General features: G+C 40.8%; 1 protein-coding gene across 1 annotated transcript; it reads left to right on the top strand.

Annotated features, from left to right (window-relative positions):
- The first annotated feature begins 294 nt into the window (after positions 1 to 294).
- Positions 295 to 768, top strand: LOC131007945 (uncharacterized). The gene has a single exon (XM_057934855.1). It carries the CDS (start codon positions 295 to 297, stop codon positions 766 to 768), a length of 474 nt encoding a protein of 157 aa, XP_057790838.1.
- Positions 769 to 21,929: the final 21,161 nt, after the last annotated feature.

Raw genomic sequence — 21,929 nt, 5'->3', positions numbered from 1 at the left:
ATTATGTGTCCAAATGGGTTGAAGCTATCCCCACGCGGACATGTGATGCTAAAGTTGTGCTTAAATTTGTGCAAGAAAACATTCTTTCTAGGTTCGGATTTCCCAAAGCTATCATTAGCGATGGAGGCAAACACTTTTGCAACAAATTGTTTGCAAAGCTCATGAAGAAGAATGGGATCACGCACAAGGTTGCAACACCATACCACTGACAGACCTCTGGACAAGCCTAGACGAGCAATCAGAAGATCAAGGGAATTCTGGGCGTACAGAACTGCCTTCAAGGGTGTTCTTGGGATGAGTCCGTACCGTCTCATCTATGGCAAAGCCTGCCATCTGCCGGTGGAGATTGAGCACAAAGCATACTGGACAATCAAGGCCGTCAACTATGACTTGAATTCTGCCGTGAAGCAGCGCATGCCACAAATGGAGGAGTTGGATGAGCTATGCAACGAGGCGTACGAGAATGTGAGGATCTACAAGGACAAAGTGAAGCGACTGCATGATCGCCGTATTTTCCATAAGAAGCTTTGCCCCGGCATGAAGATGCTCTTGTTCAATTCTCGACTGAAGTTGTTCCCGGGTAAGCTGAAATCTCAATGGAGTGGTCCGTTTCTACTTAAGGAGGTGTTTGAGCATGGTGTTGTCGAACTATTCAATGAAAACACGAAGGAGAGTTTCAGAGTGAACGGTCACCGAGTGAAGCCATCCTACGAGCACCAGAGCCCGTCGATGGAAGTGGAGGCTCAAGCTCTGCATAATCCGAGCTAAAGTTCAGATCTGAAGTCGGGCTGGAGACTCTAACTCTAGCGCTTGGTGGGAGGCAACCCACCGTTGGTTTGCTTTTTATGTTTTCGTTTTCTTGTTCTTTCCTTGTTTTTAGTTTTTGTTTTGTTTTTGTCCTAAGTTTTGGTTGCTATGCGGATACTTCGATTTTCTTGGGGTTCTTGACCTTGTTTTCAACGCTGAATAGCCCAGCTCTGCAATGGCCAGAGCTGTATTTTACACTCTGCAGACGCCAGCGCTGAACAGCCCAGCTCTGCAATGGCCAGAGCTGAATTCCTACTCTGCAGAATGCCAGCGCTGCCTTTTCTACTCTGACTCTGTCGTACAGAGTCAAAGCTCACTTTCTACTCTGCAGCAACCAGCGCTGCCACTCTCTACTCTGCACAGACCGCAATTCCCACTCTTCACCGCCTCTCACGATGCTTCAGTTTTTCAATGCCGATAATCATGGATTTTTTCTAAACTCTTCCTATTTCTTTTGTGCCCTGAGGACATGGCATGCTTTAAGTGTGGGGGGGGTGTTTTATTGTGCTTTTTTTTTCAAATTGGGCAAGATTAGTCTTTCTATGCTTAGCTTATGCTTAGATACTTGCTAATTTGTATGAATTTGTGGAAGAGAATATGGTTTTCGATAAGAATTTCGGGTTTGTGAATGAATGGTGGTGATTCTTGTTTTACCTTTAATATGTGTTTCTTCACTATGCAAAGAATTAAGAGTTTTGTTGCAACACCATTGTAAGTAAGTAAAACGTGATTTGTCCGGTAGATGCTAGAAGGAGTGTTGTCATTGTGATTGCCTACGATCATATCTTTATCTGTGAAAAATGCTGGAAACCAGCTCTGAAAAATCTGGCCTGTTCTGAAAAGTGACAGCTCCGAGTCTCTGCTCCACTAGTCCAACTATGAGCATGGGAAACCACGTGAAAAAGACCTTGGATTACATCCAAATGGTTTTTATTTCATGAATTATGGCTCAACTGTCCAAAAACTTAAGCACACAAAGTGTGAAAAATGATGATATTGATTATAAAGGCGATCACATTAGGGAATTCACTTCTAGTGGAGGATTGGGTCTGATCGAATTGCTTACATTACTGTTTTGTTGCTTCTTAAACTTTGAGTTACTTGCATGATAGAGATATGTGTGTTGTTGGTAAAATTTTGATTTGACTTTGTGAATGTTTTGATGGAATTTTGCATTGTTGAAATCAATCTCTTCCTAGGATTCATATGGATTTTGCTTGAGGACAAGCAAAAGGCTAAGTGTGGGGGGGTTGATTTATGCTTAATTGTTCTAAATTTTGGGGTTTGCATGAGTTTATTTTAAGATAATCTTCTGGAAATTGGTGCGTTTTATGTGTTATTTTATGCTTTGCAGGAGATTTAGGTTTTATAGATGGAAGAGTGCAAATTTTAGAGATTTTGGGCTAAGAATCGTGTTTAGGTGCATACTCTGGACTGCAGAGCTGAAAAGCCCGCTGCAGAGCTGAAGGCCCGCGCCAGGGTGAGAAGGCCCGCATTACAGAGCAGAGCAGAGCCAACATCCAGAGCAGAGCCGAAATCTCCAGAGCTGAAATCCCCAGAGCAGAGCCAAAATATCCAGAGCTGAAATCGCCAGAGCAGAGCTAACTCGCCAGAGTCAACTGATTTATGCCTAATTGTTCTAATTTTAGGGGCTTGTATTAGCTTTATTTTAAAAGAATCCTCTGGAAATTGGTGCGTTTTATGGTGTATTTTATGCTTTGCAGGAGATTTAGGTTTTCGAGATGAAGAGTGCAAATTTTGGAGAGTTTGGGCTAAGAATTACGTTTTTGTGCATACTCTGGCATGTCAGAGAAGCGAAGCCCCGCATTCCAGAGCAGCGAAATGGGAAGCCAGATAAATGCTCCAGAGCCAGAGCAGCGGAATCAATCTCCAGAGCAGAGAAACCAATAGCCAGAGGAATCAGAAGCCAAGCCAGAGAAATCATTTGCCAGTGCAGCGAAGTTAAATCCCTAGTGCAGCGAAATCAAAGCCAGCGAAGTCAAAGCCAGCGAAGTCAAAGCCAGCGAAATCAAAGCCAGCGAAGTCAAAGCCAGCGAAGTCAAAGCCAGCGAAATCAATCGCCAGAGAAATCACTTCGCTGCTGGAATCAGAAAGCGCCAGAGGAATCGAATGCCAGAGGAATCATAAGCACCAGCGGAATCACCAGTTAGAGAAATTGAGAGCCAGAGCGGAAGCCGTTCCGCTGGCGAGAGCCACGATTTTCGCCAGAGTGGAGATTATTTCCAGAGCTCGCGTTACAGCTGGAAGTTGCCTTATCTTACACGATTCTATTGCCTTTAGAGTTCCACTTTGCATGGCAACTTCCATGGTGATTTATAAGGATTCGAAGTCTATAAATAGGGCCATACTTTTCATTGTAAAGATATCATACTTTGCCCTAGTTTTAGACGCTATCTTGGAGATCTGTTGGCATCCGAAGCTTAGGATTTATTTGCTTTCTTAGTGCTTTCATAGTTTCGAGTTTTCATTGTTCTAGTTAGTTCTCAATTTAGTTTTGTTTAGTTTTAATTCTTGGATTGTGATTGAGTGACACAATTACACGTTCAAGACGTTTATGGTATTTCGTATTTAAATTCAATTTATTTCTGTTTAATCATGTTTACGTTTTTCGTTTATGTTTATGCTTTCTTTTTAATTATGCAATTTAAATTATGCACTTTAGTTACACGCCTAGATTAGAAGTCTTTAAATTTACAAGTATTTAATTTCATAAGTAGGCTTAATTTAAGTTCTTTAAAATCTTGCCTAGGATTTAGTAGTTTAATTCGCCTAGTTAATTTTAAGTTCGTTTTTTAATTAAGTTTTTCATTCTAAGTTTTAGTTTAATAATCGATCTCTTTATTGCTTTCTTTTATTGCTTTTTCCTACGATACTACTAAAAGCCCTTAAAGACTTTCCTTGAGAGATGACACTGGGTCAACTTACCATCACTAGAATGTCCTTGTCCTATTGCAAGTCAAACTAGAGGTGTTCTAGGTTGAGTCAAATTTTGGCGCCGTTGTCGGGGAAAGTTTTAGGCATTTTAGTTGTGTTGTTTTTACTTGCTTTATTTAAATTTCTGTTTTTCTCGTTTTTACTTTTCTCTTCTTTCCACTCGGTGCGTTTAATCCGTGTGTTAAGTGTTGTGTATGCAGGGACGCCGTAGTCTGAAAAGAAAACTTACTTCCCCACTGGATAACACTCGCACACATACCAGAGTAGACGTGTTATACTCTGACTCTGATTCTGAGGCGCATTCTGAAGCCAGCTCTGACCATACAGAGCAGACAACAGACACGGGAGAACAAGCTAAGGAGGAAGAGGCCAGCTCCGCCAATTTCAACCCTGAGCAGAATTTAAACGAAGAAAAGAAGGAGATGGCCCAAAACATGGAGTACATGGGATACTTCACCAGACCGGTGATCGGAGATACCAACACGTCGGCAATCGTGCTCTCCACTGCTGTGAGAAACTACAATCTCAAATCCAATGACTCGAATTTTCTGCCGGTGTTCCACGGGATGCCAAGCGAGGATGCTCTGCAATTCATCCGGGATTTTTGCACACAAGTGCAAACGATTCCTTTGCTTACTCTCACGGAGGACCAACTCAAGCTCAAGTGCTTCCCCTATGCACTTAAAGACCGGGCAAGGACGTGGATGTTTTCTCTGCCGCCCAACTCTATCACTACGTGGGGAGATGCTTGTGAAAAATTAATGCTGAAATACTACCCAAACCACAAAACGCAGGAACTGAGAACGAGGATAATGGAGTTCACCCAAGGAGCGGACGAGCCATTGCATGAAGCATGGGAGAGATATGAAGAACTCATCCGTCAATGCCCTCAACATCAGTTCACCAATGTTATGTTGATGCAGTTCTTCTACGATGGGTTAGTGCAAACTGCCCAATTTATGGTGGATAGCACGGCCGGAGGTAACATAGCTCGGAAGGCCACTGCAGATCTGAAAGAGATTTTCAAAACCTTGGCCAAAAGCTCCCAACAGAAGTCAGTCCGTGGGAAGAGAGTTGAGGCCAGCTCTGTGACGCAACAGTTTGAGCTGCAGAAGCAAGTAGCCGATCTTGTGAGACAAGTGGAGCATCTTAAGATGGGCTAGATGGAAACTCCGTCTGTCCCGGTGCAAAATGGCGAACCTTGCGGAATATGTGGAGATTTCAGCCATGCAGTCAATGAGTGCCACATAATGGGCGAGTTTACTCCGGAGGGTGAAGCTGAAGTCTATGCTGCACAAGGATTTCAGAACTATAATCAAATGCAGAGCAGACCTGGCTTCATGCAAAACCACAATCAAGGGCAAGGCTATAATCAAGGACAGAGCTATAATCAAGGGCAGAGCAGACCACAATTAGGGCAGCACTATAATCAAGGGCAGAGCATACCGCAAAATTATAATCAAGGGCAAAACGTCAATAATGGATGGAGAGGTCAGCAGCCCTGCCCACCACAACAAAATTTTCCCCAACAATATCCACCGAGGTATCAACAGCAAGGGAATTTTAAGCCTTCGCAGCAACACGCTCAGCCCCAAAAGTCATCACTTGAAGATACGTTGCAAGCTTTCATGGAGATTAGCAAGCAAAATATGGAGATGACTAAGCAGAATATGGAGTCTCAAGCATCCACCATAAAAAGACTTGAGACCACCGTAGGGCAACTGTCGGGCACCTTGAACCAATTGCAGCAGCAGCAGCAGCCCGGAAAATTTCATGGTCAATCTCTGCAAACTCACCAAGCTTTAGCTATCACTGCTCTCGAAGAGCAGACTTGGATACCGGAACAAACATGGATTCCGAAGCAGACCAGGGTACCAGAGCTGACGTGGATGCCTGAACCGACTCCGGTACTAGAGCAGAAGAAGGTAGTAACGCTGCCCAGCACAGCACTACCCAGTCCAGCCCTGCCGAGTGCAGCGCTGGCGAGTCCAGCCCTGCCGAGTGCAGCGCTGCCCAGCCCAGCCCTGCCAGATTCAGCTCTGCAGATTTCAGCCTTGCCGAAACCAGCCATGCAGGATTCAGTTATGCAACCTTCAGCACTGCAGATTCCAGCACTGCAGAATCTACCACTTCAGTTATGCAGGAGCCAGCTATGCCAAATCTAGCTTTGCAGCATCCTGCCATGCGTAGTTCAGCTATGCAAAATCCGGCCCCGCAGAGTGCAGCCTTGCCGAATGCAGCATTGCAATGGTCAGTCATGCCAAATCCAGTTCTGCAAAACTATGGCATGAGAAAGGCACCTAAGCTGATAAGGACGCCAGTGCTAAGAAGAGCACCAGAGCTGAGACGAGCGCCAGAGTTGATAAGGTGGCCAGAGCTAACTCTCCACAAGTCCACTACGCCGTATCGACCATCGAAAGTTGTCCAACGTTCCAGCCCACCTCTGCCACCACCGATTGATGATCCAACCCAACCATTACCGAAGCAAGGAGATCCTGGCAGTTTTATTCTTAGTATTGGTTTGGGTAATGTTAGACTTAGGTGCGGCAATCAATGTAATGCCGTTTGCTATTTTTTAGAAATTGGGCAGGAAGGAAGATGAGCTTAAAAGCACGAGAACAAGACTTCAACTAGCTGATGGAGCATATTGTAGCACTCGTGGTCTTTTAAAAGATGTTGAGGTCAAGGTTAGAGGAATCACGGTGCTAGCCGATTTCGTGGTGCTTGATGCAGGGCAGGGCGTTATAGGAGAGAATGGACATCTTGTTCTACTCGGACGGCTTTTTATGGCTACTACCCAGACTCGCATTGATGTGGGATCTGGAACTGTGAGTATGGCGGGATCCGGTAGATCGGTAACGTTCTCAGTTTTTGATAAGAAGCCTGTTATTCCTACCTCTTTAATGCATTTCTGTTCTTTTGTTGAGATTTCTTACCATGTGGAAGAAGTGGGAATTTCCAGCACTCCAGCTCTGCCAGTTTTGCCAAATCTGTCCAGCACTCCAGCTCTGACTACTCTGCCAACTATGACAAAGGACACCAGCGCTGCACATCTTCTGCCAGCTCTGATGAGCCCAGCGCTGCCCATCCAGCCTGCTTTGATGAGCACCTACACGGAAGAGGAAAAGGAGGCGCCGATGTTCAGATCACCAGCGCTGTCTTAGAAGCAAGATGATGTGTTGCCAAAGGACGTGTTTAACCCTGGTGCAGCTCAGACTAAGGAAAAATTAAGAGGAGACGGTCATCGAATGAAACTTGATTATGGGCAGTTGAGTACTCCTATGGTGGTGGAGTCTCACACTCTGCACGATCCTCACTAATGATTCAAAATCTGAAGTCGGGCTGACGACTCTAAATCTAGCGCTTGGTGGGAGGCAACCCACCGTTGGTTTGTTTATGTTTTTCTTGTTTTGTTTTTCTTGTTCTTTCCTTGTTTTTCGTTATTTGTTTTGTGTTTTTCCTAAGTTTCGGTTGCTTTGCGGATACTATGATGCTTGGTGTGCATGTCTTGTTTTCAGCGCTGTAATTCTCAATATGCCGCCAGCGCTGCTGCCACCACCGCTGCTGCTCTGCCAGCGCTATACTTCTCCGCGCTATACTTCTCCGTGCTGCACTTCTCCGCGCAGCTCTGCCAGCGCTGACCTAATTCAGCGTGGCCACTTTCTACTGTGCATCAACCACAAACTCCACTCTTCACCACCTCTCACGATGCTTCAATTTTCCCATGCCAATAATCAGGGACGTTTTCTCCTCTATTCTTATTTCATTTCTTGTCACAGCCCGCAATCCCTAAGGATGGCTTAGCCGGGGTTATGACTCGGGAAGGGGATTAAGAAGCGGGATAAGAAAGGGGCATTTACTTAACAATCAAATATTTTCGAAAAGAGACATTTATTTATATAACACTAGGATCATAACTGATCACTTGGGCAAATACAAGACGTTTGTTCGGGAAGGCCCGTCAAAGTGGATTACCCAACAAAAGAGTATCATACTTGAAATAAAACATTAGCTTAATCAGGGTATCTTGCAGCGGAAATACGTGTGAGTTATACATATGAAGATGTATACTCAAGGTTACATTACTGTTCTATGTCAAAAGGTACATCCGCTCAACTCCACTCCATTCCATCACCCGCTCAACCTGCACATTAGGGAAAACAACATGCAGGGCTGAGTAAAAATACTCAGTGAACATATGCCGGAAACATAACATTTTATATCATTTATTGTACTGCCAACAGTAACACACAGGGTTTTACTTGAAGGACCCGTGCTTACTAAACATTTTCTTTCATTTCATAAAGTTGGATGGCCATCCCATTTTCGGTCTATATGATCCATATCTGTTCCTTTTACACGCCGGGAAGGAGGCCTCCTTCCACGGACGCTAAGACCGGTCGCAAGCGACACACAGTCTCCATGAGTGTACACGTTAACCCTTACTAGCAAACCTTCGTCTAGCGTAGGGTCCGAATTCGATTTCCGTTATAGTTGGCGAACCAACACAGATAGGATACATACATAAAATATAAACATTTTTGGCAGACAATCATTCATAAACATTTCCTTTCCTTTCATAAGAACCATTCATCAATTAATCATTTCCATAAACATTTCATTTCGTAAGAACCATTCATCATTTGAAATAACACAGTTATATCACGTCATTCATTTCATTTCGTATAAGAGGCCTGTATGCAGGGGATCTCTATATACGTGTTTTAAGAAAGCCCACCTTATTCGTTCCCACAACGGGCGTAGAGTTACTTCCCTCTTTAGCTATCACTTCCCGTCTGGACCTTTATTGACGAAGAATCGATAAGTTCGAGAAGAAGTCGTGAAAGAAAGGAAGATAGGTCTCTAAACTAAACTATTTCCTTTAATGATTTTAGGGTTCTAGCATCCATATTAATCTTGTCTTGTTCAATACATCCAACTCAAAACATTTATGAAAAACTAACATTTAGGTTCGAAACTAATTATTCGAACATCAACATGCGCATCAATCATAACTCGTTCTACTCATGCCATCAAGTCAAATATTCCGTCATTCAAACACAAATCATATAATATCACATAGACAAATTATATCATCGTAGATCATGCTTTCTCATACATAAAACAATTTAATCCTTTTCAAATAAACCATATTAATAAGCCATTTGAAAAGAATTCAACAATTAAGAGTTTAACTCAAAATATTTTATTTTAAAGCCCATTTATAAATACTTGAAATAAAAGAACTCCATTTATATAATTAATTTAAAGGTTAATATATAATTAAATTAATCAAGCTCAATTTAAATTAATAATTAAGAGCTCAAATAATTTAAATGGATATAAGCCCAAATTAATTAGATAAATTAGATCCATTCAATTTTTGTTTAATAAAGGCCCAAATCCTTTAAATAAAAAAAATAGGCCCAAATTTTCTTTTAAATGAAATAAGCCCATCAGCTTTTTTTTGTAAAGGGCCGATCCCAAACATTTAAATCTAAGCCCATCAGTAAAAAAAAAAAGAACAAGGGCCCAAAGCACATCCTCATGCTAACCCTAAATAAAATACACACACTAAAATACACTCAGCACACACACATCAGAAGCCTCACACACCCTCTCATCTCTCTCTCGGACGTCTGCCCGGCGCCGCCGCCTCCGCCGCCGGCGAGCGGCTGCTCCTCTCTCGCCCTTTCCCTCAAGTTCTCACCTCTCTTCTCCCTGATCCCTCTCTCTCCTTCCTCCCTCAATCGCTCACCTCTCTCTCGGCCGCTGGACCCAAGCGCAGCAGACACCACCACCGCGGTGCGCCGCCATCGCCGGGCCGCCGCCTGCTCCCTCATTCTCGCGGCAGATCCGCCGCGGCCTGAAGACCACAGCGCCGCCGCTCATCTCGCCATCTCCATTTCTCCCTCGTTTTCATCTTCTCTCTAACTCTCACTGACTCACACACACACACGCGCGCACGCAGACACGGCGTAAGCCGCGCTGCCATGTCGTCCTCCCCTTCGCCGGTGGACAGACGGCCAGGAGCCGCCGCCTCCGTCGTCCGTTGAATTTAAAGGTAAGCCCTAATTCCCTTCTCCTTTTCTTTTTCTCTTTTCTAAATTAAAAATCTGAAAACCCTCTCCTCTGTTCCTTCCTTTGGCAGATCGGAACCACGGCGGGGAGCCGCCTTCCGTCGACCACCGGCAGCCACCGCGGCTGCCGTCCCCTGACCTCAACTCACACGCACACACAGCAGGGGTTCAAGCCTCCAATCAGTTCACACATAACATTCTTAGCACATATCATAAACTGTAAATATCATATACACGATTGCTTAACATCTAAATATCTTTTCTTGCAAATTAAACTCTATGAAATTACAGTTCATATGTTAATACATGTAAACTTTTCTTTTGGATCATTCACTTGGTGGTTCTCTGATATTGAATAAAAAGGGGAATACCTTGAATAGGTGTATGGTATTAGTCTCTGCAGATTTTATATATGGCATAGATTAGAAGTCAATTGTGAAGAGAATTGAAAGATACAGAAAATTCGATCCTTGTGGTTATTACCTTACAATCTCCTGTTCGAAAATGGCTGCCAGAGGAGTGAGAAATGGTGAAAGGAATAAGTGAAGTTCTGGTCTTGTTTTAAAGAGATGGAAATGGCTTGTTGGATGAATTGTGATCCATGTATTGCTTAATCACACTTAGCAAAAATATCTAAAGATTAAAGAAATATCTAAAGACTAACACATTAATAATTATCCACATAAGTAAGCTCAATTCTCATTGAAGCATAAAATCCATTTGGGCTTGCCACTAACATAAATTAAATAACTCATGGGCTCAAGTAAACAATCGATAAAAGATTCATATTTAACACTTCAGTGTTATATCCCCAATAATAAATTAATGGACTCAAAATATATTTTGAGTGCATCATCCATTGAAAATAAAACTAAATCATCACATATATAAATCATCAAATTCATATAAGTCTATATTTCATTAATGGATGTTGAACCCTAATTACCATAATCAATCCTTAAACCAGTCATTAGAAGAATTTAATCCTCAAATAAAAGTCGGGTCATTACATTTCTGCCCTGAGGACATGGCATGCTTTAAGTGTGGGGGGTGTTTTATTGCGCTTATGCTTTCAATTGGGCGAGATTAGTCTTTCTATGCTTAGTTTTTGGTCTCGAATCTTGCTAATTTTTATGAATTTGTGGAAGAGTAGATGGTTTTCGATGCGAATTTCGGGTTTGTGAATGAATGGTGGTTATTCTTGTTTTACTCTTGATATATGTTTCTTATTTGTGCAAAGAATTAGAGTTTTGTTGCAACATGATTGTAAGTTAGTAAAACGTGATTTGTCCGGTAGATGCTAGAAGGAGTGTTGTCATTGTGATTGCCTACGATCGTATCTTATCTGTGAAATGTGAAAATGTTGGACGAATTGCCAACTTCAAAATTGCTAGCTCTGAAACATCTGGCCTGTTCTGAAATGTGATAGCTCTGAGTCTCTGCTCCTCTAGTCTAACTATGAGCATGGGAAACTACGTGAAAAGACTTTGGATTACATCCAAATGGTTTTTATTTCACGAATTATGGCTCAACGGTCGAAAATCTTAAGCACACAAAGTGTGAAAAATGGTGATATTGATTATAAAGGCGATCACATTAGGGAATTCACTTCTAGCGGAGAATTGGGTCTGATCGAATTACTTGCATTACTCTTTTGTTGCTTCTTAAACTTTGAGTTACTTGCATGATCGAGAGATGTGTGTTGATTGTAAAATTTTGAATTGACTTTGTGAATGTTTGGATTGGAAATTAGCATTGTTGAAATCAATCTCTTCCTAGGATTCATATGGATTTTGCTTGAGGACAAGGAAAAGACTAAGTGTGGGGGGTTGATTTATGCCTAATTGTTCTAATTATAGGGGCTTGTATTAGCTTTATTTTAAAAGAATCCTCTGGAAATTGGTGCGTTTTATGGTGTATTTTATGCTTTGCATGAGATTTAGGTTTTCGAGATGAAGAGTGCAAATTTTGGAGAGTTTGGGCTAAGAATTACTTTTTTGTGCATACTCTGGCATGTCAGAGAAGCGAAGCCCCGCATTCCAGAGCAGCGAAATGGGAAGCCAGAGAAATGCTCCAGAGCCAGAGCAGCGGAATCAATCTTCAGAGCAGAGAAACCAATTGCCAGAGGAATCAGAAGCCAGGCCAGAGAAATCATTTGCCAGTGCAGCGAAGTCAAATCCCTAGTGCAGCGAAATCAAAGCCAGCGAAGTCAAAGCCAGCGAAATCAAAGCCAGCGAAATCAATCGCCAGAGAAATCACTTCGTTGCTGGAATCAGAAAGCGCCAGAGGAATCGAATTCCAGAGGAATCATAAGCACCAGCGGAATCACCAGTCAGAGAAATTGAGAGCCAGAGCGGAAGCCGTTCCGCTGGCGAGAGCCGCGATTTTCGCCAGAGTGGAGATTATTTCCAGAGCTCGCGTTACAGCTGGAAGTTGCCTTATCTTACACGATTCTATTGCCTTTAGAGTTCTACTTTGCATGGCAACTTCAATGGTGATCCATAGGGATTCGAAGTCTATAAATAGGGCCATACTTTTCATTGTAAAGATATCATACTTTGCCCTAGTTTTAGACGCCATCTTGGAGATCTGTTGGCATCCGAAGCTTAGGATTTATTTGCTTTCTTAGTGCTTTCATAGTTTCGAGTTTTCATTGTTCTAGTTAGTTCTCAATTTAGTTTTGTTTAGTTTTAATTCTTGGATTGTGATTGAGTGACACAATTACACGTTCAAGACGTTTACGGTATTTCGTATTTAAATTCAATTTATTTATGTTTAATCATGTTTACGTTTTTCGTTTATGTTTATGCTTTCTTTTTAATTATGCAATTTAAATTATGCACTTTAGTTACACGCCTAGATTAGAAGTCTTTAAATTTACAAGTATTTAATTTCATAAGTAGGCTTAATTTAAGTACTTTAAAATCTTGCCTAGGATTTAGTAGTTTAATTCGCCTAGTTAATTTTAAGTTCGGTTTTTAATTAAGTTTTTCATTCTAAGTTTTAGTTTAATAATCGATCTCTTTATTGCTTTCTTTTATTGCTTTTTCCTACGATACTACTAAAAGCCCTTAAAGACTTTCCTTGAGAGATGACACTGGGTCAACTTACCATCACTAGAATGTCCTTGTCCTATTGCAAGTCAAACTAGAGGTGTTCTAGGTTGAGTAATCAACCTTCCAGAGTAAACCCGGAAGAGCAGAGTCAACTTTCCAGAGCTAACTTTTCAGCTCTGCACTACTTACCAGAGTCAACCTTCCAGAGCTGACTTTTCAGCTCTGAACTACTCGCCAGAGTCAACTCTACAGAGCTGACTTTTCAGCTCTGCACTTATCGCCAGAGCTGAATTTTATCAGAGCTAACTTATGCAGCTCTGAATGACAGAGTCAACTATGCAGAGCTGACTTTTCAGCTCTGCATTTCTCAGAGCACGCTACTACAGAGCTGATTTTTAGCTCTGCCTTGCCGATGCAGAGCTGCGAAGTTGGCCAGAGTAGGAGTGTTTTGCAGAGCGCGCATCTAGCTGGAGTTGCCTTATCTCACACGATTTTATTGCCTTTAGAGTTCTACTTTGCATGGCAACTTTCATGGTGATCTAGAGAAATTTGAGGTCTATAAATAGGGTTTAGTTTTCATTGTAAAATCAATCTTTGCCCTAGTTTTAGACGCCTTTGAGATCTTTTTCCCTTAGCATCCAAACTTAGGATTTACTTGCTTTCATAGTGTTCGAATTTTCATTGTTCTTAGTTAGGTTTCAATTTAGTTTTGTTTTATTCTTGGCTTGTGATTGAGTGACACAATTACACGTTCAAGACGTTTATGGTATTTCGTAATTCAATTCTGTTTATTTTGTTTAATCATGTTTATGTTTTTCGTTCATGTTTATGCTTTCTTTTTAATTACGCAATTTAAATTATGCACTTTAGTTTAACGCCTAGATTAGAAGTTCTTTAAATTTACAAGTATTTAATTTCATAAGTTAGGTTTAATTTAAGTTATTTAAATTCTTGCTTAGGTTAAGTTTAAATTCAAATCAAGTTTAATTTAAGTTTAAGTTTTAAGTTCAAGTTAAGTTTTAAATCTTCTTTTATTGCTTTTTCCTACGATACTACTAGAAGCCCTTTAAGACTTTCCTTGTGAGACGACTTGGGTTAACTTACACGTTACAATAGATCTCGTACTATTGCGAGTCAATCTAGAGTAGTGTTTAGGTTTAGTCAACGGTTACTTTGAGGAGTAGGACATAGGACATCTCTAAAAACGTATCACCAAAAGGAGTGGCCTCTCCCGAGAAAGGACGATCCTGAGATCTCTGCATTTAATGCGACTGTACTTCTGGAGTACGTGGCTTCCTTTAAACTTTAGAGGTTCAGTCCAAGGAAGAATGTTTAACTGATACTTGACTTTAGTATCAGTCCGCTGAATCCACGTGGCTCGTATTAAGTAATCAGTCGAAACTGATTATTCGACTGATAAATCAAATATCAATATTTGACTTTGCCTTAATCGTTACATCAGTCAGCATCTTCAGTCTTCAATCTTCAGTCCTTCGTTCTTTAGTCTTCAATCTTCAGAACAACAATAAAATTAGAAAAAGGACTCTAACACTTGAGTTTGAATAGTTCTTGTCTATTGCAAGTGAAACCTATTGATTTTGGTATCATCAAAACTAGGATTAGGACATTTCATTAAGTTCCCAACAATTTTCCCCTTTTTGATGATTCCAAAACCACACAACTGTTCTAATCAAGAAAAAGACTGAACTCAAAGCACAAGCTATCAAACAGGGTGAATACTATTCCTCCTTAACAACAGAACCTAAAACTTGCACTTTGAAGGAAGAACACAACAGTTTAAAGAAACAAAAGCGAAGACATAACTAAAAAATAGTAATCAGATACTGGACAAAAAGGTATTGTCTTCAGGTTGAGATAAAAAAGAAGTACTTTTCATTAAGAAAAACTGTCGAGACATCAGTTTAAAATACAATAAGAAGGTAGATATTGCAAAGAAGAACCATGTCTAGAAACTAGGGTTTCTGACCATACAGATTGAAGACTGTTTTCCAGATCTTATCAAGATCATCTGAGTTGATGTTTGAGGGCACATTCCAGATCATGCAAATGGCTCTGACTTCTTTCTTGATTGTTTCTCTATTGTCGCCATTTTCGACTCTTGGAGGGCAAACAGTCGTCTTTAACGGATTAGAAATCTGAAGTTTTGCTTCTCTTTGAGCAGTCTGCATCCTTTCAACCATTCATCTTTCATGCCAGTTAACAAGAAAGTACTTCCAGGATTCTTTCTGGAAATCCGAATCCCTGTTACGATTGGCGAACACAATCCATTTGGTGTAACATTCTTTCAGCTTCTGCCACCATTCGTTCATGTCAGCTGGTATCCATTGATCTTGTCTATCAAACCTATCTAGGTAGGATACCAGGAGTCCTTCACTGATATAGTACTTCATTTTCTGTTCTTCTCGAAGCATTTGAGGGAAGGATTGTTGATGAGGCGGTCGTAGAGTATTTTCACCAAGGTGGAGAGCCTTCTTGGCCTTAGGCTCTGGATCTCTGGATGAGCTTTCTTCCCTTGTTCTCTTTCGACTGTATTCACTTGAAATAGATGGGACATGAGCAGTCTTCGAAGTAGCACGCGCAAGGATAGCTCTAGAATCGGCAAAGTTCTGGGCCAATTCTTTTAGAAGAGCATCAGAGAGACGATCATCTATAATCTCTCCCCCCCTTTTGGCATCATCACGAGGGATAGAGTTGACTTGAAGTTGTAGCTCTTTGATATCGGCAAGCATGGATTGCAGGAGCGCAGAATCAGAAAAATTGTGAATACTTCGAAGCTCACCTTCTAGCTGAGTAATTAGAGCATTGACAGGACGAAGAGCTTCTGCTACCATCAGTTGAGCATCGGTAGAGGTCATGAAGTCTTTCATGAATTCGATTTGAAGGCCACGAAGTTCTTGTTGAAGCGTCAGAAGCTTCTCTTTGGTCTGAACTTTGTGTTCTAGGACATAGGTGTAAAGGGCCTTATGTCTGTCATGTGTGAGTGCAGCAATGGCCTTGGTAGGAATCATGTCGTGTTCATAGTCAAAATGAATTTGACGTAGTTTACTCAAGGCTGCATAAAGCTGTTTAATTCGAATATCATGATAAATCATGTCCTCGGTCGCCTGTTTTTCGACATCATGCAAATATTTGAGAAATTTGGCGCCATAGATGTCGCGTAGTTCGCATTCATGCTTAAGAGTGGCAATCTCATTCTGCTGATCAGAGATGACGTCCAGAAGAGCTTGAACCAGATCTTCTGCATCTTCAGCAAGTTGGAATGTGACCTTGGGCGGGATTCAATGTTTCCATTCCATGACATATCCATCAGTCTCGAGGTTAAAATCGTATCTGACAACCCGTGGTTTGCGAGGAATCTCTATGAATTCAACAGGGAGCTCAGGAGGAACATGAGGTGCCTTGTGTTGCTGTTGAGATGTGGAAGCTCCTTGATAAGATGTGGAAGGATGAGTTTCAGTGGTTGGAGCTGACGGAATGACCTGCTTATCATCTGTTGGTAAGTGAGGAGCAAAAGAACGTCTTCAGTGATGTCCCCTACGCGTCTTTCTGGAGTAGTGAGATCTCCAGCTTCAGTTGATCGATTATCAACTACTGGGTTTGCGGTGTGATCTTCAATCTGATCAGTGTCAGCGGGCTGTGACTCTTCAAAGAAAGGACAACTAATGGGTTATGTCATCCAGGGTGCTGACTGATCTGAAGCAAGTGTGGCAGTGGTGGTATCTGCCGTTGGATGATTGATGGATTCAGTCATCAACTGATCTGAAGAAGAGGGGGCAAGAGTATCTTGTGGAGTGGGTAGAGAGACAGGGTTTTCCTGAGGAAAAAAATCAAGAAATGGAGTTCTTGAGTTTTATCAGTGGAGTGAGTTTTGTCAGTAGAGTCAGGATCTCGATGACCAGGTGACACAGGGTCAGTAAAGTCATGAAGAGAAGCAAAAAGGGGCTCTTCAGATGCTTTTGACGTGGAGGTCCCTGCATCTGTGGTTGTGATCAGGGATCCTCGAGATAGACCATGTGATTGAAGATAATCCAGAGCGAACTTGTCAAATCCATAGATGACATCCCATACTCTGGTAAAATTGAAGATGCTGAACAAGGTGGCTTCTTAAAATGCAAATGAATCCTCAGTCTCAACAAGTTGAAGATCCTTAACTTGTGGACAAGAAGCCGTTTTGAGAAAAGTGTATGTAAGAAGTCTATGAAGGTTCTTATAGACTTCTAGAGAAGTATCGAATTCACCGAGGAGACGAAGCAAATGTTGTGTAGCATCTCTCTTGGCCTCAGTTTGCATTGCTGCAACGACCTTGATTTGTTCTGAGGTACCAGAACGATTGTGCTCAGAAGGGGACTGTAGAATAACTTTTTCCTTAGATTTGGATCTATGTGTGAGCTGAGTGTTGGTGGAGGATTTGGAGGCTGATTTAGATGAAGCTTTTGGGAGAGTGGATCGAGGACGGCGAGGTACATTTGTGGCTGATATGGAAGGAGAGGGAATGGGACATTCTTCAGAAGGAAACTCAAGGGGTTCTGTCTCAACAGGCTAAGGAGAAGAGATATCAATTACCTTCGATTTCTTGGAGGGTTTTGGACCACCCTTTGCCACTTTGAAGAGCCAATAATGATCAGTGAATGTCAGCATCTCCGGCCAGCAATAAGACGGATATGCTTGGTCCCATGGAGGATAATTTGAGAAACTCTATTGCCCTGTCACAACAGATTTGTAGGTTTAGAGTTGTGAGGCTCGCAGTAGAGGAGATCAAGGTAGGCTTGTTCCCAATTGTAAGGACCGGGCTTCATGATAGCAGCCAGAATATTCTTCTGTGGCTGTGAGGCTTTATCAAGAGTCCCTATTGCGGCTATCCAATACTTTTGAATGATTTTCCCAGCAGAAGATAACCAGGCTTGAGAAGAGATAAAACGAGTGTCCCCTCAGTGGACTCGTTCGCCTGCTTCATTGCTATCTTAAGGGTATCATTGGCTTTCTTATCCGAGATGGAAGAGGGTTTCGGACCGTTGTTCGATAATTTGAACAATTTTCAAACAGCTTTGGTAACATTGATGAGAACTTCCTCCTTGGTTTTGAGATCTGGAGTTGTGAAAACATGAACTTCGAAGAAAAGCTCGCCAGATTCGTTGAGGTGCAATTCCTCATAGAATTGTTCGGCTGGAGAAGTGAGGAAGTAATCTGCTTCTCTAGTGACGAAGGTCAACCATTGATTTCTAACCAGAATTTCTTCCGCCTCTGTGTATTTTGTTTTTGTCTGAAACGAAAGTGTATCCACCGAATATTCGTATCTGATGTCTTTATTGCTGCAGTCAATTTTCTTCGAGTCTGATTTCTTGGAGGTAGTTTTCGCCATTTTTGAAGATTGAAGAAACAAGGTTTTCGAGCAGGAATTCTCACAGATAATTGCTGTGGAGCAAGGGTTTGTTTGCATGCAAGAGAGAGAAAAGATGTACTAAGGCGTTGCTGAGAAGAGAGAGAGAAAGTAATTATGAAGTGTGATCGTGGAAGACGAACAGTTACTTAGGGCATTTGAAAAGACAGCGACGGTTTGAAATTCGTGCGCCAACTTGAATTTAATGAATTTTGAAATCCACAATAAATGCCCGTCAGAAATACTTCTTAAAATAAGAGATTTAAATGATGAAGAATATTTGGCATAATCTCTAGTATGGAAAAGGGCTGAGTATGAGATCAAATCATGAGTGGGACAAGATAAAGTAAATTCAAAAAGTAAATAGAATAAAACTTGTTCAGCAAGAATATTTTAGTCTTTGTTCCCAACAATATTTCAGTCTCTATTCCTATCAGTTAAAGATATAAATACTTCAGTTGAAGATTTAAAGCGTATTCAACAATACTTCAAAGTCCACAACAATACTCAATATTTTTCAAACTAATCTCAACAGTGCAAGTAACAACCACGAATGAGACAACGAGTATTTGTCTATTGACAGAGAGAATTCAATTCATTCAAGATTGTATCAATGACTTAACTGATAAGATATCAATTGTCAAAATAAAGTAGAACGCGATAGGGAACACACGAAAACTAGAGAGCTTCTTCAAGAGCAAATCTAACCAGAACTTTTCGTCAAACTTACATTCACATATATCAAGCAAAACTCAACTTTATTTACCATTTGTTACTCCACCTGAACTTAATCAATGCGAAGTCTTTTGCTGGTCCTTTCTTCAAAGTTCCTAAACACGACACAAAATTTTAAAGAACTTAAATGAAACCTATTTATGAAATTAAATAAAGCTAGTAAAAACGACACAACTAAAACGCCTAAATTTTTCCCCGGCAACGGCGCCAAAATTTGACTCAACCTAAACACTACTCTAGATTGACTCGAAAGAGTACGAGATCTATTGTAACGTGTAAGCTAACCCAAGTCGATCTCACAAGGAAAGTCTTTAAGGGCTTCTAATTGTATCGCAAGAAAAGCAGTAAAGATATTGATTATTAAACTAGAACTTGGAATTGAAAACTTAATTAAAAAACCGAATTTAAAATTAACTAGGCGAATTAAACTATTAAACCCTAGGCAAGATTTTAAAGAACTTAAATGAAACCTATTTATGAAATTAAATACTTTCAAATTTAAAGACTTCTAATCTAGCCGTAAAGTAATAAGGGATCACTAGAAAAGGATGTTGGGCTTATCTCGAGTGTCTTACATTGATACTGAGAATACTCGTTGTAGTATGAATACCGCCAAGAAAGGATTGCTAACTTTTAGATATGGCGTTCCTTTATCTAAAGACTATGTCTTAAGATGCCTATTAAGGTTGAGGAAATGAAGGCAGTATTCTACGTTTCCGCAGTAGATAACTTCATGTATGGATTGCTATGTACGAGATCTTATATTTGCTATGCTGTTAGCATGATTGTAAGATATCAGTATAGTCCTAGTTAAGGACACTAAATTGTGGTAAATTATGTTCTCAAGTCCCTGACTAGAGAATAAGGATAGTTTACCAGTTAGACAGTTTAGTTCCTTTTTGGATTATATGATTTCGGATTTCCAGGCTGACCGGAACAAATAATAATTACCTCGAGCTATGTGTTTTTTCTTGGGAGGTAAAACCTTTTGGTTTGACCACTACCTCCAGGATCTAAGGGTAATTCCTAGTTTGCGTGGGAGCATCACCTTCGTGATACCTCAAGTGCAGTTGCGAACTCTAAGGAATCCAAGAACCACAAGGGGTCAAACACATGGAGAGTAAGTACCAAGTTATACGATTATTCGTAAATCGAGGTTATGTGCTCAAAGAATAAATTCTCACATATTGGAGAAACCTACTGATCTTTTCACAAAAGGCTTATCGCAAATGGTCATTGAAAGATGGGAATGCGATTGATGCCAGATTGATGCCACCCACTTAGGAAACTTTAAGTATAAGTGGGAGAAGTGTTAGGTGATTGGTAAATAGACGCATTGTATACTAAAAGTTTGCTTTAGTATAAGTGGGAGATTGTTGGATTTGTATACTGAAAGCAAGAACGTTTTATGCTTGTATACAATGTTTCCTAAGTTCACTATCTAATCTCCTATCTGATTGTGTTCATGATTGCATATGTATGTTCTTTATCTCTATATAAGTAGATTATATGGTGTGTTGTAGATCACAGAAGACCATATAATTGGAATAACCTTAAGAGATATAATATGATCACAGCCGAAATAACTCTAGGACAAGTTATTGGTTTAGGCTGCAGTATAGATGGAAGTAGTTTGTCTTGGCTACTTGTCTATACTGGTACGTCATTACGTATTGATAGGACCACAGTTTGAGATGTATTCTTCTATCTGACTTAAGTGAAGAATCAAGATCTCGGTGACTTATAAATCTTAATACTAATAAGTATTCAGATATATATATTAATTCGTATATCACTTTGACTTACTATGGGTGAAAGTTATATACTAACTCGAGTACTCTGTATCTTGGGTGATAGCGGTTAATATATGATATTTGATTATCTGTATTAGTACCCGTATCCGGTATAGGATAATGACATCCCCTTAAGGAGCTCAATAAGGTTTATTACGCTAAACCCTGCAGGTTGATTAAGTTCAGGCGTAATAATAAAGTTTGAGTGGTACTGCTTAAGGATTTATAAAGAGATTAATTAATTTAAGCTGTCAGAGCTCTAATTAATTAATGGATGTCGGATATTTTAAATACGGAGATTTAATAAGTCTAAATACAAGCCCCGACTCATCACCGGCAATAAAGGGGTAAGTCAGTATCGGTTCTCTAGTGGAATGAACTGATATTTATAAATTAATTATGGTCTGGGCTGACCATAGATAAATTAATTTATTTGAGGCTCATCTTTATTCCTTGTATCTGGTCCCTGGACTGGCCCAAAGACTCCTAGCCCTAGTATAGAGAGAACACGCCTCCTACATTATTTCTGGCGCCTCCTACGTATTTAATTCTATTAAATACAGCTGTCAGCTCTCAGGAAAAAAGACTGATAAAAATATTAGGGTTTTGAGAGAGCTGTGGGGCGCAGGAAAACGTGTGGAGCATTCTCTCTTGGGACTTTCATAGATCGTTGTCCATCCAACGGTAAAAGCTGAGCGGGATACAGTCGAGAAGATCAGAGCTGGAGTCAGATTTTCGCAGGAAACCAAGTTCTGGCAGTCTCCGTAAAACGGCCATAACTTCCTCCACAGAACTCCGATTCAGACGAATCAGGCGGCCACGGAAAGCTCTCTCGAAGACGAAGAAGTCGTATGTCTAGGCGAAATACGATTTGAGGACGTTTGAGGCTTCAAACGAAGGCGTGAAGTTGGCTGACCTGTTCAGCAACAGATTGACGAATTCTTAGGAATTCTTCAGGTATTCTCTAACTCCAACGTGCAGTTGTTAAATTCATAGGAGCATGTTAGGATTAATCGTTGTATGATAAATTAATAATATTCCAAGAAACGATCATCGGGCAATCGGAGCATTAATTCAGTTTAATATTCCTTCAATTGGTATCAGA

This window comes from Salvia miltiorrhiza, chromosome 2 (genome assembly GCF_028751815.1).
Source record: "Salvia miltiorrhiza cultivar Shanhuang (shh) chromosome 2, IMPLAD_Smil_shh, whole genome shotgun sequence".
Lineage (NCBI taxonomy): Eukaryota > Viridiplantae > Streptophyta > Magnoliopsida > Lamiales > Lamiaceae > Salvia > Salvia miltiorrhiza.
This window is presented reverse-complemented; position numbering and strand designations above follow the sequence as displayed.